Genomic DNA, 13701 nt, shown 5'->3' with positions numbered 1-13701 from the left:
ATAATTTGTTTTTAAACTACTTCCAATAGAGTATAATAGACTATATCGCAATTATTTCTGATCTACACCAACATTTCACTAATAGAGATATACATATACATATACAGTTTAATCCTTGAATGTCCCCATTCTTTTAAGTTGATGGTTAAAAATACTTTAAACTATATAACAAATATAATATAGTTTTTATACTAGTTAATACTTTTAAGCTCAATCTAACTCTGGTTAGCAACTGTCGTCACAATTTTTTTAACTTTTTGACTTCGCAGAGTTACTTCTGGGAGTTAAATATTTCAATATCTTCTCCAATAAAGGAAAAATTTAACGAAATCTTTGTTTTCCCAGTATATTCAATAAATAATCATTCAGGCACGAAGCTATAAACACAATTTCATCATTCTCTATTGTCATCTTATTTTGGTCTCTAGTATATCTGAAATATTTACATATAATGAATTTTGAAAATATCAATTAATAACATTAATAATGTCTTAGATGAACCTATACACAATTCATAAGAGTAGAAATCACATGAAACCCAAAAAGCAAGCAATCTAGTTGTACCATACAAGCGTACTTATCATTCTATAATGATTCCTCTTTTTCTTCGCCTTCTTATACCAAGTCAATAAATTGAGCCTCTATAAGGATCTAAATGTCAACAATTGAAATTCATTTCTTTATTCATTTGCACCTATGCGTATTATTTCAGAAGGAAGGTGGTTAAATAATATTCTTCTTCGTGAAACAACAGTTCCTCTGTCGAGAAGAAATATTATACAGGATGTTCGGCCATCCCTGGAAAAAATTTTATTGGAAGCTTCTACAGGCCAAAATAAGACGAAAATCAGAAATACCAATTTGTTGATCGAGGCTTCTTTAAAAAGTTATTAACGTTTAAAGTTCCGCCTGTAAAACGGCAATCTGCGAATAGCTGCGTACGCATGATAGTGCTTCTCACTCATAAAACTATAAGACTGTCGATACGTCAGTAAGTAGACGTTCTCATGCTGAGTGAGAACCACTACCGCATGCACGCAGATGTCCGCAGATTGCCGTTCTGCAGGCGGAACTTTAAACGTTAATAACTTTTTAACGAAGCCTCGATCAACAAATTGGTATTCTTGATTTCCGTCTTATTTTTTCCTCTAAACTCTACCATTAAAATTTCTCCCAGGGGTGATCGAACACCCTGTATACAATTATCTCTGTCACAATAGTGAGACTTGTGCACGCGTCTTTAGGAAAGTAATGAGTCAAAAGTGACTCCGGCACAGTACTCAAAAGGTTGAGATTACGTCACTCACCATGAGACTGTGGATGTTGCGGTGGCGACGGCGTGGTGTAATGACTGGACGTTGTCGACGTCGGATGCACCACGTTCTGGCTGAGGCTGCTTTCGCCGGCTGCGGAGCTTCTCCGTGCTGGTTTCGTCAACGGCGTGGTCACTGAATAAATCCAGTTACAGAATCAGTATCGCCATAGAAGGCAGTGCAAGCCTTCCTACTCTCTAAAACTGCCTCTTATCTTCAAGAGCATGGAAACAAGGGGATACGGAAAAGAAAGAGAAATTGAAAGCTCGAGACTCTCGCAAGAATTTCTGGGGACGCAATAAGCGTACCGTGCCTTGCACGTTGGCGCTCGCCAGCCGACTACGGGAAACTTTGCTAAATAAGTACATCCTGGGCGACGATTTCTTACGAAACTGACCTGTCTACACGGCCAGATGGATACTTACTCTGCTTGGCGAGGTAATCGTGACTCGTAAGTGGCTGCAGATGGATCTTGTGCTGTCGTAGGTCCGGTATGCTGCGCTTGAGATGGGTTAGCATGCCTGAACAACCAGGTTTCAAGGTGTTAACGAATTCGGGAGTCAAACGCAAACGCAAAGCTTAACGCTGCACGCTTAACCTAAACGCCTCGAATTTACGTTCTTCCTCGTTCGATGGACAAACTGGTACTTTCGCTCTAATTTCATTCGACTATTCATCGTATATGCAACTGCGTACAGGCTTCGTCTACAGATGTTTCAGTAAAACGACGATGCAGTCTTTTACATTATATACTGTGGTGCAAAAGTATATCGAAATTCTTCATTTTGAAAGTTTACGATTCAACGGATGGCGGACTCTGGGTCCATTTTGACCTAAATCTTTGTATTCTTGTATAAAATCTCCGATTTTATTATTATCGTTCATTTTTACAACTATTACTATTATTACTGTTACTTAGTCAAAATCAAAACTTTATGATCTTAAAACAAACAGATCCCGTGGGCCAAAATGAAATCGAAGTTTGTTGGGCGAAGATTAAATTCACTCATTCATTGGGTTTATTCGTTGGACTTTATTTATGATGTTAAAGTAATATTGCTCGATATAAAAGTGATCACGGAAAGCGACAATAATCAAGAGTAAGTTAGTAAATCCGTTCCAAAGGTATATATTACAACATTAAAGTAATATGACATTTTTTGTTCTGGTTATATGTAAAGTCCATTAAAATAATACAACAGTTTTTAACTCCTGAGTTGGCCAAGTAAAAAGTAATTTGATTGATAAAAGGTGAACTGGAACATGGATAATTCCTAGTACTGATGCATCTTTCATAACATATAATCTATACATACATATTTATTTATACTATAAAATGAAAGGCCTGACTCACTGACTCATCAACGTCCAGGCTAAGACTCTTGGACATAAAGAGCTGAAGTTTTGCACAGAGGTTTCCTTTATGGTGTATACAAGGAATAAGAAAGGATATTCTGAAATACAACCCCTAAGGGGGTGGAAAGGGGTTGCAACGTTTGTATGAGGAACATTTTATTTGTGGTCGGATTTGCTTTATACTTGGTCTTAATACTCTTTAATATAATTAATCAAACATTTATTTCGGTTTTTTTTTAAATTCAACCTCTGAAGGGGTGAAAAGGGGTTGTAACGTTTGTATGAGGAATACTTTATTTGTCGTCAAATTTGCTTCAAATTTGGTCTTAATGCTCATTGATACACTTATTTTGCATTAAAGTTGCCTTATTTCCGTAAATGGATCTAGAAACTTCAAATTTAACATGTAAGTACGTAATTATTATCTTATCACTAAACCGTTGCAATGGTGTAAATACGCCTAAATATCGATATGGGTGTCGTTATAAAGGTTTCTTGGGACGTTAATTACGAAAATGGTATCAATTTTGAAGTGTAAGATGGGGACATGAGATAAAATTAAAACTCTATAGAGGTGAATGGGGGCTTAAAAGGTTTTATGGAGAAACAATATCTATTTCCGTTGGAACTAAACGGTTTCCTGTGCGAGCGAAGCCGCGGGCAAAAGCTAGTCTAAGGTCCAATGAAAAAAATACTCAGACATATGTCGACTTATTTTCAATGTAGATTTATAGTGTTAAATCTTTTAAAAATTTATAGGAATTCATCTGTATTCTCCCCTTCTAAGTTCTAGATCTGTAAACTCGAAGGTATGGTTATAATTCTGCACCACAGTCTATATGGTGAATATGTACAGTAATTAACAGTATCACACTATATTTTTTACCGACGAGAAACTATTGTTGTATGTATATCAATATTATTTACATTTTTTATCTCTAAAAGAAAATTGACTTTCCTTAAATGAAATCTTCGGATTAGCGCGAAATATTAACATATGAGTAGTATACTTCATGCTATATGACTGTACAATTTTCGTGCGAACTACATTTTGTCAAAGTCAGTATTCGTAGAACTGTTTGGATTAAGAACCGAGCTTTTCAAAGGATTTCGATGATCGATCTAGAGAACGTGGTTCTGTCGATCGAGGCGGTTGGATTAAGAGGATGTTTTAGTGGACAAAAAGACGGGGGAAACGTAAGGGGCCAGACAGGTAGATCGAATAAAGCTCGTGACAAATGAACTACGGCTATGGAGACGAGAATTTAGAAAATGTCTATGGACGAATGAAGATCTTTATGAAACTCGAGCAAGTGGCAATTGAATCAAGATGAAAGTAATCAAAATCGTAGTCTGGCAAACGTGTAGTAGAAACGGGGAGGAGGTTGCAAGTTTTAAATTCTTTTTCTTCCTAAATAAGTTATTTTAGAAATTATTTCATGCTTGGCTTTAATTAAATTAATATTTCAAAACGATTGCAGTGCAGTTTATTTGTTTCGCGTTGCAGAGATTCATTGTTAAGACTTTACAGTTGCGTCGGTATTTATGTTGACGCTGTTGTATTTCTGGTATTGACGATATTGTTCCATAATTTAAACACTTGTACGCGTCCTTCCGTACATTCTGACATTGTTTACATTATGTACAAGAAATGCCTCAGTATACCAGTGAGTGTCAAAGCGAAAACACCGCGTACAATCAAATAACAGTCAATCTGTAAAAATACTTCCTAAATTTGGTTCGCCGGAAAGTAAGTTGACGTAATCAAGTTTTTATTTCATTAATAAAATTTTGCTATTAAACGCGCATTTAATAATTTGATAATGTATTTAGTCTCTTATATAATGTTTTTTTTTTGTTATGTATTGTTATTGTTAAGAATTGGTTACTTGTAGCATGCCGAAAATACGGGAATTACACGAGTCTGAAAGATTATTAATTTATAAAAGAAGGAGAGAAGGCCAAAGTTTGCAACAGATTGCCACAGATTTTGGGATATCAAAGGAAGGGGTGCGAAAAATTTATAAAAAGATAGAGACTACTGGGAAACCTGAAAATTTAGTTAGAACGGGAAGAAAAAGAAAAACAACTCCCCGTCAGGATCGAGAAATTGTTAAAATAACAAAAAAGGAACCATTTATTACTGCCAAACAGATCAAAGAAGATTTAAATTTGCCAATAGGGACCACTCAAATAAAATCCCGTTTATACGAAGCTGGGTTGCATGGTCGAATATCTAGGAAGAAGCCACACATTTCCGAAACAAATGCTCGCAAACGTTTAAATTTTGCAAAAGAGCATTTTAATAAACCGACTGCATTCTGGGAATCCATAATTTGGAGTGACGAGTCAAAATTTGAATTACAATCAAACAAACGAAGGAAATATGTGTGGAGAAAAAAAGGAGAAGCTTTTAAACAAAATGTTATCACCTCCACCGTGAAACACGGTGGAGGGTCTATAATGTTATGGGGCTGCTTCAACAATGAAAATGTAGGAAAATTAACAGTTATTGATGGTATATTAACAGCAGCGAAATACATCGATATTCTAAAAGAAAATTGTTTCCATCAATTCAAAAATTTGGGCCAGATACAGGATACATATTCCAACACGACAACGATCCGAAACATACTGCAAAGATCGTTAAAAAATTTATCGACGAAAACAATATATTGCTGCTTTCTTGGCCACCGCAGAGCCCTGATTTAAATCCGATTGAGCACTTATGGGACGAACTCGATCGAAAAATACCAAAATCGGACCGCTATACAAAACCAAAATTGATAGCCGCACTAAAAAAGGCATGGGATGAAATACAGCCCAAAACGTTAAAAAAATTAATACACAGTATGCCAAATCGTTTACTGGAAGTAATTAAAGCCAAAGGGTATCAAACTGCTTATTAAATATTTTTTTTACTGTTATTTATAGAATTATAATTTACTTTATAACCATTGTCAACTTACTTTCCGATAGACGTTCATTAGAAAATATTTGTTAATGCTATTGTTACTCAAATGAACATAATTAATAAGGTGACATTATTTACTTAAGACACGAATAAATTTATTTTTGTAAACATTTCGTATTTTATTTATTTTTATTGTATCCTTTTACGGCTATTTTATAAAAATGATAAGTGTCAACTTAAATACCGACGCGACTGTATATCGAATCGTTATAGAATCATCTCTTTCGACGCGTGAAAGAACATTTCAATCGTCGACGAATGCTTAAAATATAATAGGTTACGATTTCTTAAGCGGAAGTTGTCCTTCGATTTAATTACTATATCGTGAAGAGCGTTAAAGAAATTATAAAGCTTCAATTCAAGCATTAGAGCAAGAGGAAATGTTTCTCGTCTCTCCGTTTCCACTCCACAACTACAGCGCAATTAGAGCAAACTGTAATTACCACAATCAGCAACGTGGGGAATCGGAATTACCTCTTTTCAATAAAGTTGTTATTTGATCCAGAAAAACTGTTCTCTTTGTAAGATACTAAATGGTCTAGAATCGTGTAACGAGTCGAGTTAATAAGAGAAACGGGAAAGGGGGAAGGGAAAAGCCGAGCTTTTTATGTACATAATATCTCAAGATACTTCTATATATTTCGTATCACTGATATTCTGTAATGATAAGCGTCAATGTTGCGGGCATGGCGAAGCATGATTCAAATGTACCTTCTTGAATCATAAGGATCTTCCGTAACCGTATAATAACAAACTCTCCATTCGTAACGAGACCGAAAATTGTAAAATATCTTTATCGAATATTCAAAATTCTATTTGTCGTGCAAAGAACAACATTCCTCAGACAAAAAGTAGAGGCAAACAAGAGAGTATCGGTAGAAGAAGGCAGTACTCCGAGAGGAAAAAGAAACGGAGTAAAATCGATCGACGGGCAAAGATGATTGTTCTTACCGGTTATAGAGTTCAAGGTGGAACTCCTTTGCTTCGGTTCGTCGAATTCCAGGTTCAAAGGCGTTACATCTTGGCCGGCTTTATCGGTACTAAACTCCAAAATTCCATGACCACTTGCTTTGTCGCTGTTGGTCGAGCAAAAAGATATTCGAGTCAAAGTTCGAATGTGCACAATACAGGGTGTTCGGCCGCTTCTGGGAAATATTTTAATGGGAGATTCTAGAGATCAAAATAAGACGAAAATCAAGAATATCAATTTCTTAGCTGAGGTTTCATTAAAAAGTTATTAAAAAATTTCAAATTATTCTGAAAAAATTATTTTTGGTTCCAAGGCTCAATTACAATCATTTCTGGTGTATACACATACCCCTGAAATCCTATTCACTTTCGAGAAAAAAATTCAAGTAGGTACTGAAATTTTTAGACCAAATTAAAAAATTTCAAATCATACTAAAAAAATTATATTTAGTTACAGGGGCCAATTACAAGCATTTTTGCTGTGTAGACATATCCCCGAAATCCTATGCACTTTTAAGAAAAAAATTCTTGTCCGAAAATCTAATGTGAGACCAAAAATGCTTTTCTGAAAATGCGAATATTTGAAATGTCATAACTCCAGAACAGACAGGAGGATTTTAATTTTTCAAAATGCAAACAACGCGTATTTTAGTCGAAAATATGTAGAAATTTTAACAATATTGAAAAAGTTGTTCCTTGACAGAGTAAAGTGAGAAAGACCCCTTAAAACTGGTCCAATTTTCAAATCGCCATAACTCTTACAATAATAAGGGTATCTCATTGAAATTTTTTTCTGAAGCAGAGCCTGCGGGTACCTACAAAAAAGTATTAGACAATTTTTCTGTAGAGCGTCGAACAAATTTATTATTATTATTAATTTTTCGGCGAAAAAAAAATTTCAAATCGTTCTGGAAAAATTATTTTCGGTTACGGGGGTTAATTACAATCATTTTTGGTGAATTGACCTACCCCCGAAATCCTACCTACTTTCTAGAAAAAAAATTCAATGCGGAATCTTTAAACGTTAATAACTTTTTAACGAAGCCTCCATCAATAAATAGTATTCTTGATTTTCGTCTTATTTTGGCCTCTAGAATCTCCCATTAAAATATTTTCCCACGGGTGACCGAACACCCTGTATATAAGTACAGTCGTCGTTCTAATTTGTACTTTCTTCCGTTTTCTTTTAACAATTCAATAAACTAAAACTTTGAAAAAGATCCGTACCAGAATCGAAATATCGGAAATTCAAATTCTTTCCTCTACACATGTTATTTCATAAAGAAGTATGTTTCGATAATATAGCAGACATTTTTGCATTTTCCCTGTGAATATATCGTGAAAGAACTTACTAGTCTTCCTGATCACCCTGTAAGGAGTCTTGTCGACCAGTGGGGATAAGATTGGTGCCAGGACCTCCGAGTCCTCGACGGTATCTTGGTGGACGGAAAGCGAATCTCCTAGCGTCGACGTCAACGTCCGTTGGAGTGCTGACAGGAAATCTTGCTGATACTGGATCGACACCGGCCTGTTCCTCCTGCAAGTCATCGAACTCATTGTCAAAACGGTAGATTTTGATGTACAATTCGTTATTTTAAAACCCGTTTAAAATCAATGTCTCCAAATGGAAATATTTAAATACAAGGAAAATGAAAATAAGTATATTTTATACAGAAGTATTAAAGACATTGGTTACTGATTTCTGTTCCACCGTAACCACCTAATATTCTTATTAGGAACTATTAACCACTTCCCGTAGCATTTAGCTCGACGAAGTCCGGGCCCAAACGGTAGGTATCAACGCGCGGTAAACAGACCAGATTGATGTCACACTGCTTTGTAACAGAGGTTATAAGAATCGTGACCGATTCTTGTGGCGTACTGATAGAAACTACAACTCAATCACGATCGTGAGTTGCTGTTCGCGAGTCTGCCTCGTGATATTTATGTTTGGGCCAAAATCTTTGTCACGAGTCAGACTCGTTAAAGTACGGGAAGGGGTTAACAGTAGAAAAGAAGCAGATAAACATTACGTACGTCTCGCAGATTAAAAGTGATCTCGAGGTTCTGGCTGAAGTGATTGGCGAACTCAGGATAAAGGGCCAAAACGTCCAGCAAATCGTCCCTGTGTATCTTGTGCAGATCACAATAAGTCAAAGCGCGCAGGTTGCAAGACGACTTGCCGACGGTCGGATATATGCAAGGATTCTCTCCAAATATGTCGTTCTTGCCCAGAATAGCCATCACCACGTCGTTCTTTAATATCTCTATGCTTCCACGCGATATGAAGTACAGAGACGTCAGCACGTCTCCTCTATGAACTAATGTATCACCGGGTGGTGCGTGTGTGGTTTTAAATTTTAACGATAATACCCTAGTGGGGAAAAAGAATGGATTAAACAAATTTTTTACAGGTACCGAACTTCGATCGTATTTGCAATAAACTAGAATAGAACGTGGTAAATTGTCTCTGTTAATTTGGAAACTATTTAAATTATCACTACTATATCTGAATTTTGATTTTAAATAAATAGTGAATTGTCTCTGTTAATTTGGAAACTATTTAATTTGCCACTACTATATCTGAATTTTGATCTTAAATAAATAGTAAATTGTCTCTATTAATTTGTCACTACTATATCTGAATTTTGATCTTATTTACAATATTGTGATTTATGTTTAAAATGCGCTTTATATTACAATAACAATGTTAATAACAGGTAGAATGAGTACTTTTTAGTACCTTAAACAACCTTGACTGGCACCCTCGAAGGCTCTACAGTTAATTAAAAGGTTTCTGTTCAGATGAAGACAGATGTCCGCCTGAAGGCACTCAGGGAATCCTTTCAGAACACTGTTCATGTCGATCCCGTTCGTGTAGGTCCAAGCGTGCTGAAAGTATTCTTCCAACCGTTGACGAAGCGGATTCGGGATCTGATGGAATTTTATGAACTCTCGAACTCGAAGCATTTGCGTATGGTATCTTGCCGTGCCGCTGTAAAGCCTCTGAATGATCGCTGATACGTTACCAAAGATGCTGGCGTACATCAGAGCTGGGAAAATAGCGCATCTTCTAGTCAATTCAACGAGTAACGAGTAATCGCAAACAAATTAATTGACGCGGTAGTCTACTTACATCCGATTAACATAACGATTATAGTAAATATCTTCTCGGCGTCCGTGTTTGGAGCCACGTTTCCAAAGCCCACAGACGTTAAACTACTAAAGGTGAAGTACAGTGCTGTGATATAGCGGCTCTGAAATCGATCGAAGAAACGATTTGGTTCGTTTGGCAAGCTGAAGCAGCCTCGATTCGCCTCCGAGTAATATCAGGCTTTAAACAGAGATTATGAGAGTTTGTTCACCTTTATACTCGGGCCTCCGGTGTTGTTGTGAAAATAAAACTGATGCGTATCGTTGGCCAGAATGTCGAGCCAGCCGACTTTGCTCTTTAACGATGGTCTTTCCGCGTTTCCTATAGCGTACCTTCAACGAAAAGAAATACATCGTTTGCGACCTCGCATCGTCGAAATTCTTCTCGGATGCAATAAACAATGACTACTACGCTGGTAAAAGTTCTATCACGTAAAGAACATTAATCGAATAAAGCATGGATGTTTGAAATAAAAAAATAAAGATCTTCTATAACTACATTCTCGACATTTAATGACTGTCTACTGCTATCACTAGTATTTCATGTTCGAGGGGCTTTCGATACTATAGAGAATAGCACAATGGGGCGGGGATATAGTTTACCATATGCACGCCATCCAGTGAGCAATAAGAGCGAAGGTGGCCATCAAAAGGAGCAAAACCGCGGCTCCATATTCGCTGTACCTGTCGATCTTCCTAGCTACTCTGACGAGTCGCAGAAGACGTGCCGTCTTCAGGAGTCCTATCAAGGTGGTCGTCTGCAAAGAACACGTCACACTTTGTCGATCTCACACTCGGCCGTACGAGACTCTTGTTCTTTACTCCAGTTTTCCGTCCAAGGTACAGAGAACTGACTTTGGCTGCCGGTCAGACACCAGCAATTTAGTCGCAATCAAACTCTACGACGTTCTTCCTCGAATGCCATTTTGGACGTTTCGTTTCAAAACGTTATCGTTGAATCAGGAGTTTCGTCAAATTCTTCTTGAAATCATCGCAATTTACAGGAAGACTTTATTTTGTACAAATAACAGGTTAATACATAGTCGTATTAACAAACAATTAATATCGACTTACGTTATAATGCTTTTCACTTTTAGATATACAGAGTGAGTCTCGTGACATGACGATTTCAAATAACTCATAAATTATTTGTTGTACAAAAAAGTGTTTCAAATAAAAATTGCGCGGTTTTCAGAGGGGCATATAGTGCTCTAGTCGATTTTATGTTATTTTGTTTTTTTATCAAGATATGAAGGACAGTTTTAATTTTTTAAATGGAATGGTTAATAGTTTTTCTCGAACTTAGATAAAACATTAAATTCTACATAAAAAAGTATTATACCAAATAGAGTCTGAAAAAAATAGTTACTGAGATGATAGCAAAAATAAATTATCTTGTATTAGAAAATTTCATATTAATCAATGTGATTGTTAGCACAACATAGTTCTTGTTAGATGCTAGGTATCATCAACCAACTACGAATAAACTTAGTAAATGTAAAGTCGTACATGAGAAAGGTCTCACTTTTGCAATGTTCAGTAATTGCGAGAAATACAATATCATAATCGTTTATAGTGCATGCGATGAAACTGTATCTTTAATATCTCAATAATTATTTATTTTAGACCCTTTATCTAAATGTGGGAATATTAATCATACTATTTAAAAAACTGAAAGTGACCTTCATATTTTGATAAAAAAACAGAATAATATAAAACCGATTATAGTCCACCGAAAAGCCATACAACTTTTATCTGAAACGTTTTTTTGTACAACAATAATTTATGAATTATTTGAAGTTGTCATGTTACGAGACTCACCCTGTATATTACTTTTAGAGGATTTGCAAATTTTTACTGTAATCGCTATGTACTCTACAAGCTTACGTTTCAGCGAATCGCAGAGTGGCCCATTTTAATTTATTAATGCAATTATTTTTCAAAGCGTTCTTTATTCGGAAAATATTTTAAATGGGACTTACTCTGATTTGAGGGACAAGTTATTTAATCTAAGTAGTTTTTTTCTAAGTGAACAAGTAAACACAATGGGATCGTAACGATCGGTATAAGATACCTATTTACATTATTTCATCGAATGGAATGTTAATTTTTGTTTCGTTATTTTATTTTTTAATAGCATAACGTAACATACGAGGTCGTTGAGTTTCAAATGATCGAAAGATATACAGTTGCACGTACACCGAAATACATTTTAATAGTATCGATTCACGATATTATAATCAAAATATCTCCTAAACTAGTAGTCGTTTAGCATTAATAGTTTAATATATTTCTATAGATAAAGACGAGCTGCAACGAGCGATGTATTCTAAAATATATTATTCAGTTAAAAAAATGAATTTCAAGGTAACCATCTACAAGAAACTACTTAAATTATTTATTCTTCGAAACAGAGCAAGTCCCATTTGAAATATTTTTCGAAAAATTGTACCGGAGATAATTGCACTTATAAATTAAAGTCACTCTATTTGTAAATGGATTCAATAATGTTTTCTATAATTCATTTAGTTAAATATTGCACTATTTTTGTAACTGACGTAGACCAAAAATGGACACTCGAAAACGTCATTACGATTAAAGCGTTTGTTAATGTAATTTTGTATTTAAACAAAATTCACCACTTGTTACAACGACAAATAATAATTGACTTTAACCTTTTTATTAGTTGAACGTTTCAGACCATTGTTCAGATTCTGTACGGTAACAATTTGTTGGTTTTTAACCTACATATGTACATATATTTATATCTATAAATGAATACAAAAATATTGATTTATAGTTTGTAGTCTAAAAGTAATTTTAATGATCTCTCAAAATAAGGAATCATATTTGTGGTAAATAATCAATAATTAGAACATTTGAAAAGAAAAAATAAAGAAATGTAATCGTCGTTCCATCTTTTTAAAATTATAAATTGCTATATTTGTATCAATAAATTTAAAGAAAAATACTTGAAACTCGTCATTTTGACGGGTATGGTGGTTCTAGTGTTAAAACACAATAGTAAGTAATGTAAGCAATTAAAAAAAAAAAAACATTTTTTCTTGTAAAAACACGTACGTTAAAAGCCACAAAATCGTTACTAAGAACATTCGATAAATGGTTTGAGACGTTTATCCGATAAGAAAGTTAAACTATGTGTGTATTACGATCGGTCAATTGCTTGTTTTTTACAAGATAAGCAAAGCTCGGTTTACTTGTTACAACACAGTAAGAAATAATTAATTCATCCTGGATTCATTGACAATCCATAACCGAGTGTTCCACGTAACCAGTTCCTTATCGAACCGTTCTTTTTGTTATAATATCGCCAAAGTCAGTTCTATAGTCCAAGTTATTGTTGTTATTGTAAGTCTTACGAGGAATGTCTAATACACGACTGTCGTTCCCGTGTTCGATCGATCGAGACGTCTCCGGTCATTTTTAGGTCAGACAGAAACCAATGCATATTCCATGTGTGACATTTTCTGGAACATTGGACTGTCACTGAACGAGACACTTCTTCGGATTAATAAGGACAATTCTGATTTAACTCTAATCGGAATAAAAGTAAATGCCAAAACGTATCAAGAACTCCGAGAACGACAGTCGCTGAAACAATCAGCTGACTCGTGAGCAGACATTCTGCTTCGTTAGGTGCATTCCCATTGACAAATCTAAGAGCATTAACTTTAAATTGCAAAACCCCTATTTACTATTCAGTTACTTGGGTTCGATTCATTACGATTATTATGTACAAATCTTTCCGTGTAAGAAAAAAAGAAAAAAGAGTACTTACTAAGATCCGCTCGAAACATATCATAGCTAATAAGAAGTAATTAAAGGACATAACACTATAAGAGGATCTTGTTATTCACAGTGACAGAAGCTACCATACGAGATTAGAGATTAGGTTATTAATTATCGTAAGAACTT

General features: G+C 35.2%; 1 protein-coding gene across 10 annotated transcripts in view; it reads right to left on the bottom strand.

Moving 5' to 3' along the window:
• LOC122403096 (potassium voltage-gated channel subfamily H member 6) overlaps positions 1–13701 on the bottom strand; it is a 295338-nt gene that overhangs the window by 18024 nt on the left and 263613 nt on the right. For 9 of the 10 annotated variants that reach the window (XM_043406413.1, XM_043406418.1, XM_043406419.1 and 6 more), the window contains 9 exons: positions 10369–10523; positions 9978–10098; positions 9749–9869; positions 9356–9665; positions 8650–8986; positions 7965–8149; positions 6595–6719; positions 1739–1834; positions 1308–1448 (listed from right to left, as the gene is read on the bottom strand). In XM_043406413.1, the coding sequence (XP_043262348.1) occupies positions 1308–1448; positions 1739–1834; positions 6595–6719; positions 7965–8149; positions 8650–8986; positions 9356–9665; positions 9749–9869; positions 9978–10098; positions 10369–10523 (1591 nt within the window). The remainder of the gene's footprint in view (positions 1–1307; positions 1449–1738; positions 1835–6594; positions 6720–7964; positions 8150–8649; positions 8987–9355; positions 9666–9748; positions 9870–9977; positions 10099–10368; positions 10524–13701) is intronic. The other variant, XM_043406420.1, reaches the window with a different exon arrangement.

The sequence above is a fragment of the Colletes gigas genome, unplaced genomic scaffold (genome assembly GCF_013123115.1).
Source record: "Colletes gigas isolate AHSC1104 unplaced genomic scaffold, ASM1312311v1 Colletes_gigas_Sc00044, whole genome shotgun sequence".
Taxonomy (NCBI): Eukaryota; Metazoa; Arthropoda; class Insecta; order Hymenoptera; family Colletidae; genus Colletes; species Colletes gigas.
The sequence above is the reverse complement of the archived record's forward strand: the minus strand, read 5'-3'. Positions and strand labels throughout refer to the sequence as shown.